Raw genomic sequence first — 24,450 nt, forward strand, 5'->3', positions numbered from 1 at the left:
ACCTGTGCTCTGTAAATGGAGCAACAAAACCTGGATGACAACACATGGTTTCCTGGAAATTTTAAGCTCATCGCTGAGACCTACTGTTCCAAAAAAAAAATTCCTTTCAAAGTATTATAGCTCCTTGACAGTGTACCTGGGTCATCCAAGAGCTCTTATGGAGATGTACTTACGATTAATGTTGTTTGCTAACACAACATTCATTCTGTAACCCATAGATCAAGGAGTCATTTCGACTTTCAAGTCTTATTATTTGAAGAAAAAAATCATGAGGCTATCACTGCCGTAGATGCGACTCCTCTGATATATCTGGGTAAAGTAAATTGAAAATCTGCTGGAAAGGATTCACCATTCTAGATGTCATTAAGAAGATTTGTAATTCATGGGAAGAGGTCAAAATATCAACATTAACAGCAGTTTGGAATAAGTTGACCAGACCCTCAGGGATGATTTTGAGGGCTGCAAGACTGTAGTGGAGGAAGTAACTGCAGATATAGTAGAAATAGCATGAGAACTAAAATGAAAAGTTGAACCTAGGGGACTTCCCCGGTAGTCCAGTGGCTAATAGCTCTCAAAGCAAGGGACCGACATTTGGTCCCTTTTCAGGTAATTAGATTCCACATGCCACAACCAGAGCTCTCATCCGTCACGACTGAGACCCAGTGCAGCTGAATAAATAGGTAAATAAATATTTTTAAAATGTTGAACCTGAAGGTTTGTCTGAGTTGCTACAATCTCATGCTAAATTTTGACAGATGAGGACTTGATTCTTAGGGATGAGCAAAGAAAGTGGTTTCTTGAGATGGTATCTACTCCAGGTGAAGATACTGTGAAAATTGTTGAAATGACAACAGAGGAGTTAGAATATTACATAAACTTGATAAAGTAGTGGCAGGGTTTGAGAGGATTGACTAATTTTGAGAGAAGTTCTACTGTGGGTAAAATGCTATCAAATAGCATTGCATTCTACAGAAGACATTGTTCCTGAAAGAAAGAGTCCATCATGCAGCAAACTTCTCTGTTGTCTTATTTTAAGGAACGGCCACAGCCTCCCTACCTCAGCCTTCAGTAACCAGCACCCTGATCAGTCAGCAGCCCTCAGCAATGAGGCAAGACCCTCTAACCAAAAAAAAAAAGATTATGACTCTGAAGCCTTAAATGATGTTTAGCATTTTTTTTAGCAATAAAGTATTTTTTAATGAGAATGTGTACATTGTTAAGACAATGCTATTGCACACTTAATAGACTAGACCATAGTGCAAACCTTAACTTTTATAAGCCACAGAAAACCAAAAATTCATGAGACTCATTTTACTGCGGTGATCTGGAACCAATCCAGCAATATCTGAGGTGCTTGTACTCAAAATTTAATATATGTGGTGACCTTAGTTTCTACCTGTAGGTAATACAAAAGAAAAAAAACTAGAAAGAACCTCTGGGTGGTAGGAATTTTGGGTGAGTTTCTTCCCACTGCTTCAGTTAGGACTTGTTATTTTTATAATCAAGAGTGATATAAAGAAGAATGGCATACACAATGAAAATTACAGTTGTGACCATTGGCTTACACAAGTCACGTTGTACCTTTTAGCTACGGAAGCTGAAGGAGATGTGCCAGAGCTTTATCACCAAAGAAAAGGGGAAATAGCAAGATGCTGGATCAAGTACTGTTTGACTCTCATGCAGAATGCCCAACTTTCCATGCAGGTAATACAGTCAAAAGTGATCTTTTCTGTCTTAAACAGTAGGATGTAAGTAAAAGCTTAAAATGGGAAGTATGCTCATTGGCTCACTGCATGTGTATTATTTGTGGCATGCAGAAAGCTTGTTTCTTGCTTTCCCTGTCTCAGCCTATCCAAATCTTACTCATCCATTAAGGCTGTCTCAAACAGCACCTCTTCCTTCAAGACTTGCTATTGGATAGAGCATAAGCCCCATCAGAGGGGAGTCTTCATCATATTCATACTATGTACCAATTTCTAGACATAACAGGTGCTCAAAAACTATTGAATGTATATACGATTCTTAAAGCCTACAGATCTCTTCTCCCTCAAGAACCCTCCCTAAGTCACTTGACTTTGCATTGTTCTTATTCATATTCTTATCTTATTCCTTTACCTCTTCTTAGACTGGAAGCAACCTGATGGCAGGAAATCTTACTAATCTTTATATACTTCAGACAGTAAATATATATATTGATAAAAATAGAAGTATGAATGTATCTGGAAACAGCCCTGTTAGTTTGTGGCTGTGTCTCCATGGCAGTTAACTTCTCTGTGTCTCAGTTTCCTCACAAGTAAGATGGAGATAATAATATTACTTAATAGTGTTTCTGTGAGTTAAATATGTTTAAAGGGCTCAGAAAGAGGTAACTAAGTCCTCAATCAGTGTTAACTATCATTGTTGATACCACTATTACTAATCCATACTTAATGGATTCTAGTTCCTAATCAGAGCTCTGGTGGCTCAGATGGTAAAGAATCTGCTTGCAATGCAGAAGACCCAGATTCTATCCCTGGGTCAGGAAGATTCCCCTGGAGAAGGGAATGGCAACCCATTCTAGTATTCTTGTCTAGAGAATTCCATGGACAGAGAAGCCTGGAGGGCTACAGTCCCTGGGGTCACAAAGAGTCAGACACAGCTGAGAGACTAACACTACAGAGGAAAATAAATCATTTGGATGCATATTCTCCAGGAGACTTTCCTGGAGGAGTTGTCAGGCCTCTCTTCTGTTTACATGCAGTAAAGTGTAACTGTTTTACTAGTAAATATAGAACCTTGTGAAACTACTATACAAAATAAAAGCAAACAAACCACAAAACCCCAGAAGCAGGAGTGTTTCAAAGGTGAGAGCACTTTGGAGGTAGTGCAAAGATGAGGCATATTTGGAAAAGGAAGGGTGTGGGGAGAAGAACTAGGGAGTTTTACGTCTAGAGAAACTGCAGCCTGGAAAATCTGTCAGCATTCTTCTGCTCGGAAAGCAGTCTAGAAAGTGTGTAAATAAAGACACTGCCAGGAAGCAGGTAAGTAAACACGATTTAGAGGCTTGGGCCTGCATTTGAAGTGACCGTGTCGAGCAGAGCACCCTGTGGCTTACGCTTGCCGTTCCTTTAGTCCGTGCGTTCCAGACTGGGCACTGGAATTTACCACCTGCTTGTTTTAAACTCACACAGTGACCACACCACTAAATTACTCAGATTTCTTTAATCTGGCTGTTACCTTAGCTTCATCCTTTGGTCATCTGCTTATCTGAAAAGCCTTCTTTAATTCAAGTTTAATAACATAAATTTAGGTATTTATTTCTGACAGGTTTATAGTAGTCATTGTACTATGATGAACAAAAATAGACCTGGTTTTTTACGTCATACAGAAGTGCAACTTCAGTAAGTTCCACAAAGGAGAGACACAAGATATAAAAAAGTCACAATGGGAGGAAGTAACATCCGAAGGAAGCTCTGGGAATGCGTAGGAATTTCTAGACTGGAGAAAAAGCACAGCATTCCAAGGAGCTGAAGCAGCATGTTGAAAAGTTCTGAGGTGTAGGGAGCATGGTGGTGGAAATGATGGAGCAAGGCCTGTGAGGCTGGAGCAGAGAGAGCATGTGTGATAGAAGGCCGAGTTAGAAAAGGGCTGGAACATGCTGGGCCTTCCATAACTGGAAGCCTTGGTGGGGGGCGGGAGGGTTTGGACTGATCACTTAGGTGGCAGAATGGAGGATTGAGGGAAGGCAGGTGTGGACGAGGAAGATTACTTAGGTCACTGGAACAGTGTGGGTGAGATGTGAAGGGATCTTGGGCTAGGATGGTGGCAGAAGAGATGGTGGGAAAGAGTGGGTGCAAGAGGTTATTTAGGGGGCAAGACAGAAAGGATTTGATGATAGACACGAAGTGTGGGCTAAGAGAGGAGAGAGACATCAAGGATGATTCTCCTGCATCGGCTGGCTGTCCAGATCGAGGGAGTGACCTTCACTAAAATAAGAGTAGAATAGGAACCTGTTTGCGGAAGAGGGAGAGTTCCATTGTGGACATACTGAGGATGAGGGGTCCTAGTCTCCTGAGAGGAGCAGGAGGTGTGTGAGGTGCTTTAGTTATGGGTCTGGAGCCTAATAAGAGCCCGGTGTACCTGAAGATTTGTGGGTGCTCCTCCTGTGGATGGCAACCATGGGCACAGATGGAGACACCTGTGTAGAGCTGTGCTGAGCAACAGAAATAGAAAACCAGCTACATATGTCACTTTAAGTTTTCCAGTGGCTACATTGTGCTCAGTGCTAAGTCGCTTTAGTCGTGTCCAACTCTTTGTGACCCCATGAACTGTAGCCTGCCAGGCTCCTCTGTCCTTGGGATTCTACAGGTAAGAATACTGGAGTAGGTTGCCATGCCCTCCTCCAGGGCATCTTCCCGACCCAGGGATCGAACCCATGTCTCTTATGTCTCCTGCATTGGCAAGTGGGTTCTTTACCACTAGCACCACCTGGGAAATGGTTACATTAGACAAAGAAAAAAGCAGGTGAAATTAATTTTAACTTGTATTTCTTCCACCTAGAATATATAAAGAAATATTCATTTCTATTTGTCATTAATACTAAAAAGTTGTTGCACTATTTTGTAATTTGTACTAAGTCTTGGAAATTGGGTGTATATTATTTTACACTGATCACATCTCAGTTTGGACATTTCAAATGCTCAGTAGGCATCCACGCGCAGCACATGACTCTGTTCTGAACAATGCAGATCTAGAGAGAAGACTTTTCAAATGAAGAGAAGAGCTGGCTTTGGGGCTGACCACTGGTTATCTGATGTTTAATTTTATCGTCCAGGAAGAAGAGAATGAACTGACTATTTTTCAACCATCTTAGTTCCTTCCTCTTTTTTTTTTTTTGCCCCAGGAGGTAGGGGAGATAACTTTAACTATGATGGTAGATTTAACACTGTCTTTATTTTAGTATCTTTGAGAGACCTAGAGCATTTCTCTGTAGTATATTTTATTAAATAACTTAGCATAAACATCATGCTATTAATGGTATTTCTTTGCAATATTTTTAAGACAGATTTCAGCCTTACTGTAATGTTAAAATATCAATACTAACAATGTGTTACATGTATGTAATATTTCTTACTCTTACCGTTTTCATATGCATTTGTGTTATCTGAAGGAGTAACTATAAATGAGTTAGTTCCCCAAAGAGGAAGGTAATAAACAGTTTAGTTGTGTTATTTACTTTTTTCCTAGTTCCTTTCATTTTTAATTACTTGGAATGTAACTAGAAAGAAGTCAGGATTTCCTGGTGGTCCAGTGGCTAAGACTCCACGCTCCCAATTCAGGAGGCCTGGGTTCTATCCCTGGGTCAGGGAACTAGATCCTGAATGCCTGCAAGTAAGAATTTGCTTGCCACAAACTAAAGAATCCCACATGCCACAGTTAAGAGCTGGATCAGTCAAATAAAAAAAATAGATACATATTAAAAAAAACTAGGAGTTTTAAAAAGATGTGGGCTTCCCTGGTGGCTCAGGTGATAAAGAATCTGCCTGCAATGTGGGAGATCTAGGTTGGATCCCTGGGTTGAGAAGGTCTCCTGGAAAAGGGAATGGCAACCCACTCCAATAATCTTGCCTGGGAAATCTCATGGACAGAGGAGCCTAGCAGGCTACAGTCCATATGGTCACAAAGAGCTGGACACAACTGCGTGTCTAAAAGATGTGATTATAATACCTCCCTCCACCAGATTGGGAAGTAAGAGGGTTTTCTTGTCTTTACTCTTGTGTGTTAGTTGCTCAGTTTTGTCCGACTCTTTGCAACCCCCTGGACTGTAGCCTGCCAGGCTCCTCTGCCCATGGATTTCTCCAGGCAAGAACACTGGAGTGGGTAGCCATTCCTTTCTCCAGGGGATCTTAAATTTGCTTTAGTACTGACAGCAGGAGACAAGTCAGTGTCTGTCTTCCTTAACCATAATTTATTTTTTTCTTTCAGGACAACATAGGAGAGCTTGATCTTGATAAACAATCTGAACTTAGAGCTTTAAGGAAAAAAGAACTAGATGAGGAAGAAAGTGTTAGGAAAAAAGCTGTGCAGTTTGGAACCGGTGAACTGTGTGATGCCATCTCTGCAGTGGAAGAGAAAGTGAGCTATCTGAGACCTTTAGATTTTGAAGAAGCCAGAGAGCTTTTCTTAACGGGTCAGCACTATGTCTTTGAGGCAAAAGAGTTCTTTCAGATTGATGGTTATGTCACTGACCATATTGAAGTTGTCCAAGACCACAGCGCTCTGTTTAAGGTGCTTGCATTCTTTGAAACTGACATGGAGAGACGGTGCAAGATGCATAAACGCAGAATAGCTATGCTAGAGCCCCTGATCGTGGACCTCAATCCACAGTATTACCTGTTGGTCAACAGACAGATTCAGTTTGAAATTGCACATGCTTACTATGATATGATGGATCTGAAGGTTGCCATAGCTGACAAGCTGAGGGATCCTGATTCACACATTGTGAAAAAAATCAATAATCTGAATAAGTCAGCACTAAAGTACTATCAGCTCTTCTTAGACTCTCTGAGAGACCCAAATAAAGTCTTTCCTGAGCATATAGGGGAAGATGTTCTTCGCCCTGCCATGTTAGCTAAGTTTCGAGTTGCCCGCCTCTATGGCAAAATCATCACTGCAGATCCCAAGAAAGAGCTAGAAAATTTGGCAACATCATTGGAACATTACAAATTTATTGTTGATTACTGTGAGAAGCACCCTGAAGCTGCCCAGGAAATAGAAGTTGAGCTAGAGCTTAGTAAAGAGATGGTAAGTCTTCTTCCAACAAAAATGGAGAGATTCAGAACCAAGATGGCCCTGACTTAATTATCCTTGTTTCTAATGACAGAAGATGTGCAATAATGAGGAGATTTTTCCCCCTTAGTTAAACAGACCCAGTTCCATTGTGATGTTTAACTTAATAGCCAGGTGAGTGCTGTTTGACCTGGAGATAAGTCAGCCCAATTGAGTCTTTGCTAGGACCTTAATCAGCATAATTAATAATTTATACCTAATTATGTAAATACATTGCCTTGTTAAGTGACATGTGATTGGTATTTTAGATTGCTCGTTTCCTATTTAAATATAAGCCTTTTCTGCCTCATTTTCTAAAAGTAGGTTTTTTGTTGGCTAATATTTACTTGATGGATTTGTTAAGGGAAAAAATGCTGGCTAATATACCTGGGGGGCAAACTGTTACTGTATTAAAATTGAAAAAGTAACTTCTTGTAGTTATTCTTCCCAAAATATTTACTTTCCTTAAAAAAAAAAAGTTTCCTTTCTGAGATATTAAAAAACTAAGTTATGTTGTAAAATATTGTGGTATGTTTCATTATAGAGAAAAAAAAGGCCTTGTTGGAAATACAATAAATTGACTTGTTTCACTAACAAAAGCTTCCATTTATTCTTTTGTCTTCTTGCAAGAATTGGTTTATTTTTGATACTTCAAAAGTATTACCTTATTTGAAGCCAGAGAAGAATATTTCTTTGGTAATGTTGTACAGAGAGAACACGTAAAATCTTACTGAGTATCCTTACTGAAATACTGCCATGTGCCAGAAAAGTTCTACTGGCTTCAGTTTCTCAGAGGATCCTAGTGTATTGGTGAACCTTAAAGCCTTGTTGAAAAAAGATCTGTACATAATAACATTGTTAATATATGTTATTTTAAGTAGATGCAGGATTGAAATGGAGCTCCTCTTCTGATAGTGCAAAATTCAAGATCAGTTGTAAAATTTGATACAGAGAATAGCACTGTGTTAACCTAGTCCTAAGCGTTCTGAAGCCAAGCCTAAGATTCTGTGATGTTTATGTGTGTGTGGTAAGTACCTTGCTTTTCCTTTGAGGTCAGTTTGCTGGAGGGGGAGGGGAGCGGGGCTGTGGATCTTTGATTGTAACAGCATTGTGTGATTCACTGAATATTTAATACTTATTAAATACTGTGGGTCAGGCACTGTTCTTGTTTTTCTGAGCTTAGAGGATACAATAATGAAGATCAACAAGGTCCTATTCTCATGGAGCAAGTAAATAGAGAAGCAAGAAGATTTCAGGTCATGAATGCTATTAAGAAAGAAACCAGAGGGACTTCCTAGTGGCCCAGTGGCTAAGACTCCCTGCTCCCACTTCAGAGGGCCCAGGTTTGATCCCTGGTCAGAGAACTAGATCCCACACTCTGCAACTAGAGATCCTGTATGCTGCAACTGAAAGAGCCTGCATGCCACAGCTAAGACCAGCACAGCCACATAAAATAAATATTTTTTTAAAAAGGAACCAGAATGCTAGGTTGACATTTAATGGGAAGTGGAGCTAGTTTAGTGAAAGTGACCTGAAAGGCTGCTGAAAAGGTGGGAAGTGACACTGAGATAAGAATTTAATGGGCTAAAAGGGCAGAATCACTGCAGATGGTGACTGCAGCCATGAAATGCAAAGACACTTGCTCCTTGGAAGAAAAGCCATGACAAACCAGGAAGTATATTAAAAAGCAGAGACATTACTTTGCTGACAAAGGTCCATCTAGTCAAAGCTGTAGTTTTTCTAGTAGTCACATACAGATGTGAAAGTTGGACCATAAAGAAAGCTGAGCACCAAAGAATTGATGCTTTTGAAATGTGGTGTTAGAGAAGACTCTTGAGAGTCCCTTGGACTGCAAGGAGATCAAACCAGTCAATCCTAAAGGAAATCAGTCCTGAATATTCATTGGAAGGACTGATGCTGAAGCTCCAGTACTTTGCCACCTGATGTGAAGAACTGACGATTGGAAAAGACCCTGATGCTGGGAAAGATTGAAGGCAGGAGGAGAAGGGGACGACAGAGGATGAGATGGTTGGATGGCATCACTGACTCAATGGACATGAGTTTGAGCAAGCTCAGTTGGTGATGGACTGGGAAGCCTGGTGTGCTGCAGTGCATGGGGTCGCAAAGAGTTGGACACGACTGAGCGACTGAACAGAACTGACTGAAGAGAGCAGCAAAATCAGTGTTCTTTGGGAGAGTATTCCAGAGAATATGAGGCCCTCAGGTTGGACTGAATTTAGGAAGGAGTTTTGAATTTGAGAAGATAGGAAAGGCCTGTGTGACTGCAGCAGAGGATGTGGGAGTGAGATGGGGTGGGGCAGGTGTGGGAGAGGACTTTGTAGATGAGGGTAAGGAGTTAGGATTTTATTATAGGCTTAGTGGGAACATTTGTGGATTTTTTTTTTTTTTTTTTTTAAGGGAGAACATGATCTGATTGGCATATTAATGAAAAACTGATCTGGGTCCTGGGGGGAGAATAGACTGTAAGGAGACGGCTGCTGCTGCTGCTAAGTCGCTTCAGTTGTGTCTGACTCTGTGCGACCCCCATAGACGGCAGCCCACCAGGCTCCCCTGTCCCTGGGATTCTCCAGGCAAGAACACTGGAGTGGGTTGCCATTTCCTTCTCCAGTGCAGTAAAGTGAAAAGTGAAAGTGAAGTTGCTCAGTTGTGTCCGACTCTTAGCGACCCCGAGGACTGCAGCCCACCAGGCTCCTCCATCCATGGGATTTTCCAGGCAAGAGTACTGGAGTGGGGTGCCATTGCCTTCTCCGGTAGGGAGACGGGGGAAGCACCAAAAGAGAAGCAGGGAGACAAGCCACATTCCATTAGGATTAATCCAAGGGTGATCGAGTAGGGATGGAGAGAAGTGGATAGATTCAGAATGTGCTTTGGAAGTAGAACCACAGGACATGCTAGAGGATTATGTGGAAGGCCTGAGAGGGAAAGGAGTTAAGAACAGTATTAGGCTGAAGTGTGCAGGAGACACACATGTCTCTGAGGGAGATGTGGGGTTAGAATAAAGAGTTCTGTTTAGGATATTAAGATACTTGAGAGGGAATGATTGCTAACGGCCTCCTTTAATCAGACTTGAAAGTGAAGGGATCAAGAGGAGGCAAAGAGGGGAGGGAGGTTGACTGGGGATGTGAGACGGCTCTGCATCTCAGGGCCACTCATTTCTTCAACCCTCTTGAGAACTGACTCTAGAACAAGTCCCCCTGTTATAAGCCTTTCTTGATATGGCCGTTTTGTTCTCAACATTATTCAGTGTCATAACTTCCTTTTATAGTCATTCAGGTGTTTCCTTAACTGACTGAGCTCTTTTTGTGTGCTAGTTGTGCTAAACTCTAGAACATGATTTGTAAGGCACAGCCACGTAAACCCTGATAGCTTTTCCTCCTCTCAACTGTTACTCAACTTGACTTTAAAAGGTAAAATTCAACTGTAACAGGCACTGGTCTTAAAACCAGTCTTTATCCTCGTAACCATCAACATACTTTGCTATTTACTATTTGCTGTCTAGTGACTTTTCATATTTTAAGACTTTGTCTTTAGTTATCAGCAGAAAATCTGGCTGCTTCCTGGCCTGCACTGTTCACAGAACCTGTTTCACAGACTGCTTTCCTGAGCGCAGGGTCCCAGAGACAGCTGTTCTCTGAGAGTTTGTTGTTGCCCTGGATTAGTAGTTCTCGAACTTGTTTGTCTCAAGGCCCCTTTGCACTGAAAACAGAAGATGCCAGAGAGCTTTTGTTTTATGTAGGTTATAAGGTTATATCTTTCTGTGTTTACCCTATTTGAAATCTAATTTTTGGAAACTTTAATAATTTAATGTTAATAAATCATTGGATTTTTTTTTTTTTTTTGGCTGCATCCTGTGGTATGTGGGATCTTAGTTCCCTGACCAGGGATCGAACCCAGAGCTTGTGCAGTGGAATTGCCGAGTATTAACGACTGGACCACCAGGGAAGTCCCTGGATATAAACAGTTTTATGAAAAAAGTGGAAAACTTTACTTTTGAAAAAGTGACATACTTTACATTTTTGAAACATAATGTCTGACTGAATAAGAAACAGGTTGATTCTCATAATTGGTGTGATGTAACGTGTCATGTAGCCTTTGGAAAACCCCACTGTACACTTGTGACGGTGTGAGTGAACAAAGTAACGTCATATTATCATGAAAATAGTTTCATGGGACATAATGCTCCAGTCTGAGGTTCCCTGGGCCCTACCTTAAGAACTGCTGCCTTACTTTATCTCCCAAATATTCAAACAGCTCTTACAACTCAACAACAAGAAAAAACAACACAATCAATAAATGGTCTGAAGACCTAAAGACATTTCTCAAAGAAGAGACACAGTCACAGGCACATGAAAAGATGCTCAGCATCACTAATTATTAGAGAAATGCAAGTCAAAACTACAATAAGGTACCACTTCACAGCAGTCAGAATGGCCATCATTGGCCATTTGTTACAAATAACAAATGCTGTAGGAGGGTATGGGAAAAGGGACCCCTCCTACACTGTTGGTGAGAATGAACATAAGTTGTCACTATCAGAAACAGTATGAAGGCACTCAGAAAAGTAAAAATAGAATTACCATATAGTCCAAGAATCCCACTCCTAGGCGTGTATCTACAAACTATAGTTCAAAATGATACTTGCATCCCTGTGTTCATAGCACTGTTCACAACAGTCAGAAAATGTCAACAACCTTAATGTCCATCAATAGAGGAGTGATAAAGAAGATGTGGTCAGTTCAGTTCAGTTCAGTCACTCAGTCGTGTCCGACTCTTTACGACCCCATGAATCACGGCACGCCAGGCCTCCCTGTCCATCACCAACTCCCGGAGTTCACTCAGACTCATGTCCATCGAGTTGGTGATGCCATCCAGCCATCTCATGCTCTGTTGTTGTCCCCTTCTCCTCCTGCCCCCAATCCCTCCCAGCATCAGAGTCTTTTCCAATGAGTCAACTCTTCGCATGAGGTGGCCAAAGTACTGGAGTTTCAGCTTTAGCATCATTCCTTCCAAAGAACACCCAGGGCTGATCTCCTTTAGAATGGACTGGTTGGATCTCCTTGCAGTCCAAGGGACTCTCAAGAGTCTTCTCCAACACCACAGTTCAAAAGCATCAATTCTTTGGTGCTCAGCTTTCTTCACAGTCCAACTCTCACATCCATACATGACCACAGGAAAAACCATAGCCTTGACTAGATGGACGTTTGTTGGCAAAGTAATGTCTCTGCTTTTGAATGTGCTATCTAGGTTGGTCATAACTTTCTTTCCAAGGAGTAAGTGTCTTTTAATTTCATGGCTGCAATCACCATCTGCAGTGATTTTGGAGCCCCTCAAAATAAAGACTCTCACTGTTTCCACTGTTTCCCCATCTATTTCCCATGAAGTGATGGGACCAGATGCCATGATCTTCGTTTTCTGAATGTTGAGCTTTAAGCCAGCTTAGACACACACAATGGAATACTATAATGGAATACTACTCAGCCATAAAAAGAATGAAACAATGCCATTTGCAACACCATGAATGCAACTAGATCCTATCATACTAAGTGAAAGAAGTGAGAAAAAAGACATACCAGCTGATATCACTTATATGTAGAATCTAAAATACGGCACACATGAACCTATCTATAAAACAGAAATAGACTCACAGATAGAACAGACTTGTGGTTGCTGTTGGGGTAGAGAGAGGGAGGGACTGGTAGTTTGGGGTGAGTAGGTGTGAACTATTACACTGAGACTGGATACACAACAAGGTCCTACTTTATAGCACAGGGAAGTATATCCAATCTCCCGGGATAAACCATAATGGAAAAAAGTATGAAAAAGTTTGTATATATGTGTATAATTGAGTCACTTTACAGCAGAAATTAACATAACATTGTAAATCAACTATACCTCAATTAAAAAAGAACAGCTTCCCTTGCCTGTTCTGTGTTGGACAAGGTGCAGAATGGATATTGAGACTTAGTTTAATGTGGCTGCAGTTGCATGTCTAATCTTCCCATGAAAAGAAAAAATAATCTATTTATTCCATGTTGGTTTTGGTTGAGTGTAGAGTCACGGCAATGTCATGTCTTTATTATCTTATCACGAATGTATTGGGCGTCTTGGCAGTGCTGGATTCTTTCATCCTGTTTTGTCTGCTTCAACTCAAGTCAAAGCTGTTCCATTGTTATTTTCATCCCTATTAGTGTGGAGTTGCTGAAGGGTAATAGTGGTTCCCCCTTATGAAGCTGGTTCATGGTTCTGGGATTCACTTTCATGCACTGGAGAAGGCAATGGCAACCCACTCCATTGTTCTTGCCTGGAGAATCCCAGGGACGGGGGAGCCTGCTGGACTGCCGTCTGTGGGGTCGCACAGAGTGGGACACGGCTGAAGCGACTTAGCAGCAGCAGGAGCAGCAGCAGCAGAACCCTTAGATGTGTTGGCAGCAGGACAGAACTTGGGCCAGAGGCAGTGACCTATCAGAGCCACAGAGCCTTGTGTTCTTTCTCTTACCCCTACAACTAATTACTACAACTCGTGACTGTACACCGAGGTAATAAAAAGTGGGCTTTTTTTCAGGGAGCAAGCAAGGGAAACTGTTGCCTGTCCTTACTCCCCTCTGCTTCAGCAAAGGCCCCAATAAAGCCTTTCCTGAACTTCTAGTCTGTTTTCTGATCAATTTCTGTTGATGAAAGAGACCAACAACCCTGGTTGGTAACAATCTGTGGTGCCCAAAGTGGGGATCGACCCCTACTGAGGAAAGGATCTGGGCACCTCTGGGACACCTAACACAGCTTCCACATGGGTGACAGAAGTCTGAACCACTTGCTTCAGAGTCACCTCAGTTTGTTAACTCTTCCTCGCTGGCCCCTGGGGCCTCAGTCCCCTCACTCAGGCAGTGCTTTTCCCTCGCCTTTGTGCCTTTTCGTTCACCACCATTTCCCCTTTCCCTCTCCTGAAATCTCTCTACTTTTCTCTCTGTCCTCTCCTTTTGAAAGAGTGGACTGAGCAGCTGTAGCATCACTCCTCTCAGCTCGTGAGACCTGCTCCCTCTGGCCGGCAACAGCTCACCTTGATGGGTGACGAGCGGAGGTGGGAGAGGCTTAGCTCGTACCCTGCAGACCTTGGTCCAGGGGCCCCCCACTGACTGGAGGTTTATGAGAAGGATACAGATTCAAACCTCATATCCTGTAGTGACTGGAAGTCTGATCCTCCTAATATTCTCACCTTTATTTTCCTGCTGCCAAGAGAAGTCCCACAGGGGACGGGCTGAAGCAGCAGATTTCTATACACTGGTGTACGTGAGGCCCACTTGTGGGTTGCAGCCCCACACAGGACGGACAATTGGCTGATCCAGGCTCTTTCACCCCAGTGGGCAGGAGACGGGTGCTCCCTCCTTCACTAGCCCTTTCTGGAAGCGCGTGGCTGGGTGTCTGAGTAGACACCCGCAGGGGATGGGTTGAAATGGTAATCTCTCTGTGTGTCTCTTTTTTGCAGTGTTTTCTGTCCCTCCTCCCTTCACCTCTCCCTCTGTCCTCAACCCATACTCCTGTCCCCTTTATCCTGAAAACTTCTCTGTTATTATCATTGGTATCTCTGTGAAGTAGTTTTGTCTGTCCAACAGCTCCTGCGAGTCTTTGCTGACATTGTGGTCACGGTGGAGCACTGAAGCCTTGAAATACAAACAAGCCTGCATTGCCTTGGACTCGGCCTTGTTGGGGTACTTAGTGGATTTTAAAAAACAAAAGACAAGACTTTTAAAATTTTAAAAAACAAAAGACATGCCTGCTCTTGCCATGGGCTTGTAAGTCTTCCGCCTGGGCTCTCAGGAAATACCTGACTCATCTGTAGTCCCCTAGACAGCGGGGGGCGGGGTGGGTGGATGTAAAGAGAGACATTTTAAATACAAGTGGGAAAACTGAGATCTCTGGTTCTATAGAAATTAACTTGTCTAGCTTAAACCTATGACTAATTAATAGACTTTTTAAGAGTTATCAATATTAAGGATAATACTTTCACTGTACCCAGAGTTACATGAATGTAAGTGCATATTGTTTCTGTTATAAATCCTGTTAACAGGGAAAAATAACCTGATATGATTAAATTTTTAAGTAAATGTAACTTGGATAAGAAAGTTTTTGGAAAACTATAGGAATAATTATGTCTTGGAAATGTTCATCTAAAAGAGTCTCTCCAAATTTTGATAAATTTGAAAATAAATGAGAGTAATTGGATATTCACACCATTTCAAATAAGATAAAATATTGGAACATTAATCGTCTTCTTGTGAGACAAACCAAAGATGTTTGCTGCCACCTTACATGTTCTTTAGCAATGAATGGAAGGGTCACGTAAAGGACAGTTCATGGTTGCTTAAGTAGGATGTGTGTTTTCAGAAAAGAGGGCATGAGGACTGGAAATATATTTTTTGAAAGGAAAATGGGTGATTTTTCCCTAGAGCTGGCAATTTTTGAGTGGGGAAAGAATACGGGACAAACTTCGGCTACAGAAAGTTTTAGAAGATTTGCAGAAGAGAAACACTGAGAAAAGAGTTTGTATGTGGTCAGGATTTCTAAGGTTGGATTAAATTTCATTAGGTAATTGGATTTTTTTTTTTTAAAGTAGGTTGATGCAGGGCTGGATTTGGTTCTTCTCTCTCATGAGAGAGTAAAATTGTCCTGGATGCTGCTTTTGAGAACAGAGCGTGTGAGTTTGTGCCTTTAACTGATGTACATTTACTTTTTGTTTTTTTTTTTTTTCCCCCAACTTAGCCCAAGGAATAAGTATTGTTTCACAGAAACCTATGATCCCATATGACCGAGTATTAGAAAACTTCTACAAATTTTAGACAGACTTCCCAAATATGAAGTTCTAATTGAAATTCTCTGGACTAATGCCCAGTTAACTTTGGGGTGCTTCAGGGGTCCCCTGTGTGCATGTAGGTGCGTGTTCAGTTCTGTCCGACTATTTGTGACCCTGTTGCACTCTAGACTGCTTGTTGCCATTCAGCTGCTAAGCTGTGTCTGACTCTTTTCGACCCCATCGACTGCAGCATGCAAGGCTTCCCTTTCCTTCACTATCTCCAGGAGTTTTCTCAAATGCTTGGAAGATCCCAAAGAGAAATCCTAAACTAATTGGGTTCATCTGTAAGGAGAGGTTTGGCAGGTTCTCAGAGAACCCTGACAAGTTCAGGGATGGATTTGTCAGTCTGGGTTGGCAGTCTCTCTCACCTGGCGGGACATCACAGTATTTCAGACCCACTGTTGCACCTGGGATGAAGCGGAACATATACCGATAAAGGCCAGGGAACATGCAGATGGCCTCCTGCCACCCATCCACAACAAATTTACCAGGTGGAGGAGGTGCAGTCCCAGAACATGACCCATACCTGGACTATGAAGATTGTGTAAGCCAGGCTAGGATGAGACATTTTACTACTTGTCTGTCAGAGGAATGAAAAAGTGTATGGTGAAGCCTGTAAATTATGATAAAGTCTGAGACATTTACACAGGGAAAAAGATGAAATCTCAGCAGTCTTCCTGGGCCAGGTGATAGCGGCATTCAGAGAGGACACCAGTATAGACCGTGAGTCCATAGAAGGGAGGACAGCACTGGCCATGGATTTTATCACTCAGGCTACTCCTGACATCCAGAGGAAACTGCAAAGGCTTGAGGCTGTGCTTGAAACCCCATTGTCAACTTGATAGAGGAGGCCTTCAAGGTCTATAACAACCAAGACTCAACAGAGGAGACCAGTAAGGATAAGAGGCTAATGAAGAAAAAGCAGCTTTTGTCTGCTCTAATTCACCTGTCATGTTTCGGGAACCTAGAGGGGTGAGAAGACCCAACAAACAGCCAAGAAGCCACCTGGGCTGAAACCAGGGTGCCCTTTTTCTGAAGGAGGGACACTGGAAGGGGCAGTGGGACATTCGAGTGGGACATTAGAGCACCCTCCAGTGTGACATTCGAGAGGTACCCCTGACCAGCCTCAGTTTCTCGATAAGTTCTCAAATGAGATTCCTGTGCACTGTCCGGCAGGCTTCAAGTGCCTGCCTGGCTCCAGATCCTACTCGACCATCCTCAGGCCTCCAGCAGAGCCTCAGGTCACCTTAGATGTGGCAGGTAGGAGAACTGAATTGCTTACAGACACCTGAGCCACTGCTGTGTTCTGACTTGACCAGCCAGCCCCCTCTCCAGCCATGACTGTACTGTGATGGGAGATGATGGACAGCCAAAGGGAAGGTGGTTTATGTCTCCCCTTTCCCACAGACTCAGGTCTGTTATCACTACTCACTCCTTTCTATATATGCCAGAATGCCCTGTCCCCCTCCTCGGGAGAGGTTTGCTAAATAAAGTAGGAGCCATGTAGTCTTAGGATAGGTGAGATCCAGGGAGGAAGGAATTCAAACAGAAAATGCATCTGTTGGTAGTGATAGCTCCAGATGACCCACCTGCTGGTCATCATAATATTTCCCAGGACATCCTCTAAGACATTAGAGAACAGGTGGATCTTGTAGTTTGGGGTAACTTGGTTCCAGGAAGGGTGAAATTCCTCCCCTTATAAGAATAAGATTAAGGCCTGGGGCACAGCAATCCTACTACTGGGCATGTACTGCTGAGAAAATCATAATTCAGAAAGACACATATACCCCAGTGTTCACAGCAGCACTATATGCAGTATCCAGGACATGGAAGCAACCTAAATGTCCACTTACAGATGAAGGGATAAAGAAAATGTGGTACAGAAATACAATGGAATACAATTACTCAGCCATTAAAAAGAATGAAATTGGGTTATTTTAGTGATGTGGATGGACCTAGAATCTGTCATACAGAGTGAAGTAGCTCAGAGAGAGAGAAACAAGTATCAGATATTAACAAATACATGAAATAATGAGCACCAGCATACCAGCACCAACATACCAGAACACAGCTTAACCTGTTTCATTTCCTTCCTTCCCACTTCTAGCCGCAGAGGTCCTATTTGGTATTTATGCATACTAAATAATTTATCAGTTAGGAGTTACATATTCAGGGCATTCCAGCGGTTAGGACTCCGCTCTGCCGTTGCATGGGCTGCAAATTTGATCCCTGGTGTTGGGAAACTAAGATCTCACATGTCATCCAGCATGGTCAAAGATAAATAAAGAATACAGACTAAGGCCTGGAGCATATACCGGGACAAAACTATAATTCAAAAAGATACATGTGGACTTCCCTGATGGTCTAGTGGTTAGGAATCCACCTGCCAATGCAGGGAACGTGGGTTCAATCCCTGATCCAGGATGATTCCACATGCCATAAGGAAACTAACCCTGTGTGCCACATTACTGAGCCTGAACTCTGCAACAAGACAAGCCATTGCAATGAGAAGTCCAAGCACTGCAATGAAGGGTAGCCCCCAGTCACAGCAAAGACAGAAAGCATATGTGCAGCAAGGAAGACCAAGCACACCCAAAAATAAAAAATACACTGCACCCTCTGTTCATAGCAGCACTATTCAGAATAGTAAAAACACGGAAATAACCTAAACGTCCATCCACAGATGAATGGATAAAGAAGATGTGGTACATATATACAAGGGTATACTACTCAGCTATAAAAAAAAACCCAATATAATGCCATTTGCAGCAACATGGATGCAACGGGAGATAATCATACGAAGGGAAATACAGAAAGAGAATAATAATACCACATGGTATCACTTGTATGTGAAATTTTAAAATATGACCACAAATGAATATGTCTACAAAACAGAAACAGGCTTACAGACTAGAGACCAGACTTGTGGTTCACAAGGTGGAGGTGGGGAGGAGAGGGACAGACTGGGAATTTGGGGTGGGCAGCTGGATTTAGAAAAGGCAGAGGAACCAGAAATCAAATTGCCAACATCAGTTGCATCACAGAAAAAGCAAGGGAGTTCCAGAAAAACATCTGTTTCTGCTTTATTGACTATGCTAAACCCTTTGACTGTGTGGATCACAGCCAACTAGAAGATTCTTAAAGAGATGGGACTACCAGATCACCTTACCTGCTTCCTGTGAAGTCAAGAAGCAAGTTAGAACCAGGCATGGAACAATGGACTGGTTCCAAATTGGGAAAGGAGCACATCAAGGCTGTATATTGTCACCCTGCTTATTTAATCTATATGCAGAGTACATCATGCAAAATGCTGGGCTGGATGAAGCATAAACTAGAATCAAGATTGCCAGGAGAACTATCAATAACCTTAGATATGCAGATGACACCACCCTAATGGCAGAAAGCTGCTGCTGCTGCTGCTGCTGCTAAGTCGCTTCAGTTGTGTCCAACTCTGTGACCCCGTAGACGGCAGCCCACCCAGGCTCCCCCGTCCCTGGGATTCTTCAGGCAAGAACACTGGAGTGGGTTGCGATTTCCTTCTCCAATGCGTGAAAGTGAAAAGTGAAAGTGAAGTCGCTCAGTCGTGTCTGAGTCTTCACAACCCCATGGACTGCAGCCTACCAGGCTCCTCCGTCCATGGGATTTTCCAGGCAAGAGTACTGGAGTGGGGTGCCATTGCTTTCTCCGATGGCAGAAAGCTAAGATGAAAGTGAAAGAGGAGAGTGAAAAGCTGGCTTAAAACTCAACATTCAAAAAACTAAGATCATGGCATCTGGTCCCATCATTTCATGGCAAATAGATGGGGAAACAATGGAAATAGTGAGAGACTTTATTTTCTTGGGCTCCAAAATTACTGCAGATGGTGACTGCAGCCATGAAATTAAGACACTTGCTCCTTGGAAGAAAAGCTGTGACCGACCTAGACAGTGCATTAAAAAGCAGAGACATTACCTTGCTGACAAAGATCAGTATAGTCAAAGCTATATTTTTCTAGGAGTCATGTATAGATGTGAGAGTTCAACTATAAAGAAGGCTGAGTATGGAAGAATTGATGCTTTTGAACTGTGGTGCTGGAGAAGACTCTTGAGAGTCTCTTGGACTGCAAGGAGATCAAACCAGTCAATCCTAAAGGAAATCAGTCCTGAATATTCACTGGAAGGACTGATGCTGAAGCTCCAACACTTTGGCCATCTGATGTGAAGAACTGACTCATTAGAAAAGATCCTGATGCTGGGAAAGGTTGAAGGCAGGAGGAGAAGGGGACAACAAAGGACGAGATGGATGGCCTCACCAACTCAACGTACATGACTTTGAGGAAGCTCCAGGAGACAGTGAAGGACAGGGAAGCCTGACATGCTGCAGTCCTTGGGGTTGAAAAGAGTTAGACACAACTGAGCGACTGAACAACAAACAAGATGCAAACTATTATATTTAGAATGCATAAGCAACAAGCTTCTACTATATAGCACAAGGAACTATTTCCAATCTCCCAGGATATAATGGAAAAGAATATTTTAATGAGTGTATTTTATGGAAAAACTCAGTCACTTTGCTGTACAGTAGAGATTAACACACACTATAAAAGAACTACACTTCAATTTATAAAAACAAAAAAAAGTCAATACATGAAACAAGAACAGAAACATCAAACACTGCCAATTTTTTTCTGATAGAGTTAAAAAAAAAAGGATTAAGACCTTGGGACAGATACTGCTGAAAGAGACAATATCTTTTCTTTTAGAGCCTGAAGGGAATCCAACCACTGGTCAGAAAATTCCTAAAACACAGACTCTTTAGGTCCTACCAGTCCCCTTGCAACACCGCCATCCTTCCCATTCAGAAACCTAGTGGGGAATAACTGTTCGTGCAAGACTTTGGAGCAGTGAGTGAGGCAGTCATCCCTGTTCACCCCCTGGTGCCTCAAAGATTCTTTTTCTGTATCCATCTACATTCAGACTCTTAATACCATTTTGCCTCTGAATGGAGGAACCCTGACACCTTGACGGATACTCAGTACACATGACAGTATTTCTGCAGGGTTTTTGAGACAGCTGCCAACCTTTGGAAATGAATTAGCAAGGCAACTGAGGGAACTGGGCCTTGAGATGGGAACTCTTCTACCATATGTTGGTGATTATTGATTAAGTAGTGTGACCAAACAAGATTCACATCAGAATACTGTTAGCTGCTAAGTCACTTCAGTCGTGTCCGACTCTGTGCGACCCCATAGACGGCAGCCCGCCAGGCTCCCCCGTCCCTGGGATTCTCCAGGCGAGAACACTGGAATGGGTTGCCATTTCCTTCTCCAATGCATGAAAGTGAAAGTGAAGTCGCTCAGTCGTGTCCGACTCTTAGCGACCCCATGGACTGCAGCCTACTAGGCTCCTCCATCCATGGGATTTTCCAGGCAAGAGTACTGGAGTTGGGTGCCATTGCCTTCTCCAGAATACTGTTAGGGTCCTAAATTTTCTGGCAAAGGGGCTATAAAGCCTCTCTAACAAAGGCACAGATCTCACAGCAATGGATTCAATATTTAGGATTTCTTTTGACCCCAGCAGCACAAGCCCCGATCATAGATAGAAAACAATTAGTGCATTACCATCTCCAAAAAGAGGCAACTCCAAGGCCTCTTAGAATGGCTGGCTTCTGTTACATCTGGATTCTAAATTATGGCCTTATAGCAAAACCCCTACTTGAGGCTCTACAGGGAGGAGAAAGGGAACCCCTTCAATTGAATAAGAATCTCTAGCGAGGCCAGGGTCGGCGGGCGGGAAGAGCTACCCCACGCCCCTAAGCCTGAGGCCAGGGGCGGTGGCTGGGAGGACCAACCCCACGTCCAAGGAGCCGTGGCTGTGCAGGCACAGGAGGAGCTATCCCACGTTGAAGGTCAGGAAGGGCGGCGGTGAGGAGATACCCCTCTTCCAAGGTAAGGAGCAATGGCTGTGCTTTGCTGGAGCAGCCGTGAAGAGATACCCCACGCCCAAGGTAAGAGAAACCCAAGTAAGATGGTAGGTGTTGCAAGAGGGCATCAGAGGGCAGACACACTGAAATCATACTCACAGAAAACTAGTCAGTCTAATCACACTAGGACCACAGCCTTGTCTAACTCAATGAAACTAAGCCATGCCCATGGGGCAACCCAAGATGGGCGGGTCATGGTGGAGAAATCTGACAGAATGTGGCCCACTGGAGAAGGGAATGACAAACCACTTCAGTATTCTTGCCTTGAGAACCCATGAACAGTATGAAAAGGCAAAATGATAGGATACTGAAAGAGAAACTCCCCAGGTCAGTAGGTGCTCAATATGCTACTGGAGATCAGTGGACAAATAACTCCAGGAAGAATGAAGGGATGGAGCCAAAGCAAAAAGAATACCCAGCTGTGGATGTGACTGGTGAGAGAAGTAAGGTCCGATGCTGTAAAAAGCAATATTGCATAGGAACCTGGAATGTCAGGTCCATGAATCAAGGCAAATTGGAAGTGGTCAAACGAGATGGCAAGAGTGAATGTCGACATTCTAGGAAAGAGCGAACTGAAATGGACTGGAATGGGTGAATTTAACTCAGATGACCATTATATCTACTACTGTGGGCAGGAATCCCTCAGAAGAAATGGAGTGGCCATCATGGTCAACAAAAGAGTCCAAAATGCAGTACTTGGATGCAATCTCAAAAATGACAGAATGATCTCTGTTCATTTCCAAGGCAAACCATTCAATATCACAGTAATCCAAGTCTATGCCCCAACCAGTAATGCTGAAGAAGCTGAAGCTGAACGGTTCTATGAAGACCTACAAGACCTTTTAGAACTAACACTCAAAAAAGATGTCCTTTTCATTATAGGGGACTGGAATGCAAAAGTAGGAAGTCAAGAAACACCTGAAGTAACAGGCAAATTTGGCCTTGGAATACGGAATGAAGCAGGGCAAAGACTAATAGAGTTTTGCCAAGCAAATGCACTGGTCATAGCAAACACCCTCTTCCAACAACACAAGAGAAGACTCTATACATGGACATCACCAGATGGTCAACACCGAAATCAGATTGATTATATTCTTTGTAGCCAAAGATGGAGAAGCTCTATACAGTCAGCAAAAACAAGACCAGGAGCTGACTGTGGCTCAGACCACGAACTCCTTATTGCCAAAATCAGACTGAAATTGAGGAAAATAGGGAAAACCACTAGACCATTCAGGTATGACCTAAATCAAATCCCTTATGATTATACAGTGGAAGTGAGAAATAGATTTAAGGGCCTAGATCTGAAAGACAGAGTGCCTGATGAACTATGGACAGAGGTTTGTGACATTGTACAGGAGACAGGGATCAAGACCATCCCCATCGAAAAGAAATGCAAAAAAAAAAAAGCAAAATGGCTGTCTGCGGAGGCCTTACAAATAGCTGTGAAGAGAAGCGAAGCCAAAAGCAAAGGAGAAAAGGAAAGATATACACATCTGAATGCAGAGTTCCAAAGAGTAGCAAGAAGAGTTAAGAAAGCCTTCTTCAGCAATCAGTGCAAAGAAATAGAGGAAAACAACAGAATGGGAAAGACTAGAGATCTCTTCAAGAAAATCAGAGATACCAAAGGAACATTTCATGCAAAGATGGGCTCGATAAAGGACAGAAATGATATGGACCTAACAGAAGCAGAAAATATTAAGAAGAGATGGCAAGAATACACAGAAGAACTGTACAGAAAAGATCTTCACGAGCCAGATAATCACGATGGTGTGATCACTGACCTAGAGCCAGACATCCTGGAATGCGAAGTCAAGTGGGCCTTAGAAAGCATCACTATGAAAAAAGCTAGTGGAGGTGATGGAATTCCAGTTGAGCTATTCCAAATCCTGAAAGATGATGCTGTGAAAGTGCTGCACTCAATATGCCAGCAAATTTGGAAAACTCAGCAGTGGCCACAGGACTGGAAAAGGTGTTTTCATTCCAATCCCAAAGAAAGGCAATGCCAAAGAATGCTCAAACTACAGCACAATTGCTCTCATCTCACATGCTAGTAAAGAAATGCTCAAAATTCTCCAAGCCAGGCTTCAGCAATATGTGAACTGCAAACTTCCTGATGTTCAAGCTGGTTTTAGAAAAGGCAGAGGAACCAGAGATCAAATTGCCAACATCTGCTGGATCATGGAAAAAGCAAGAGAGTTCCAGAAAAACATCTATTTGTGCTTTATTGACTATGCCAAAGCCTTTGACTGTGTGGATCACAATAAACTGTGGAAAATTCTTCAAGAGATGGGAATACCAGACCACCTGATCTGCCTTTTGAGAAATTTGTATGCAGGTCAGGAAGTAACAGTTAGAACTGGACATGGAACAACAGACTGGTTCCAAATAGGATAAGGAGTACGTCAAGGCTGTATATTGTCACCCTGTCTATTTAACTTATATGCAGAGTACATCATGAGAAACACTGGGCTGGAAGAAACACAAGCTGGAATCAAGATTGCTGGGAGACATATCAATAGCCTCAGATATGCAGATGACACCACCCTTATGGCAGAAAGTGAAGAGGAACTCAAAAGCCTCATGATGAAAGTGAAAGAGGAGAGTGAAAAAGTTGGCTTAAAGCTCAACATTCAGAAAACGAAGATCCTGGCATCCAGTCCCATCACTTCATGGCAAATAGATGGGGAAACAGTGGAAACAGTGTCAGACTTTATTTTTCTGGGCTCCAAAATCACTACAGATGGTGACTGCAGCCATGAAATTAAAAGACGCTTACTCCTTGGAAGGAAAGTTATGACCAACCTAGATAGCATACT

At 42.7% G+C, this 24,450-nt stretch overlaps 1 protein-coding gene across 1 annotated transcript in view; it reads left to right on the top strand.

The window, feature by feature from the left end:
• The window catches only part of KIFBP (kinesin family binding protein), a 54,679-nt gene extending 47,278 nt beyond the window's left edge, over window positions 1-7,401 (top strand). The window contains exons 6-7 of the mRNA NM_001034559.2: window positions 1,589-1,704; window positions 5,965-7,401. Of these exons, the coding sequence (NP_001029731.1) occupies window positions 1,589-1,704; window positions 5,965-6,840 (992 nt within the window). The 3' untranslated portion in view covers window positions 6,841-7,401. The remainder of the gene's footprint in view (window positions 1-1,588; window positions 1,705-5,964) is intronic.
• Window positions 7,402-24,450: the final 17,049 nt, after the last annotated feature.

This window comes from Bos taurus, chromosome 28 (genome assembly GCF_002263795.3).
Source record: "Bos taurus isolate L1 Dominette 01449 registration number 42190680 breed Hereford chromosome 28, ARS-UCD2.0, whole genome shotgun sequence".
Classification (NCBI taxonomy): domain Eukaryota; kingdom Metazoa; phylum Chordata; class Mammalia; order Artiodactyla; family Bovidae; genus Bos; species Bos taurus.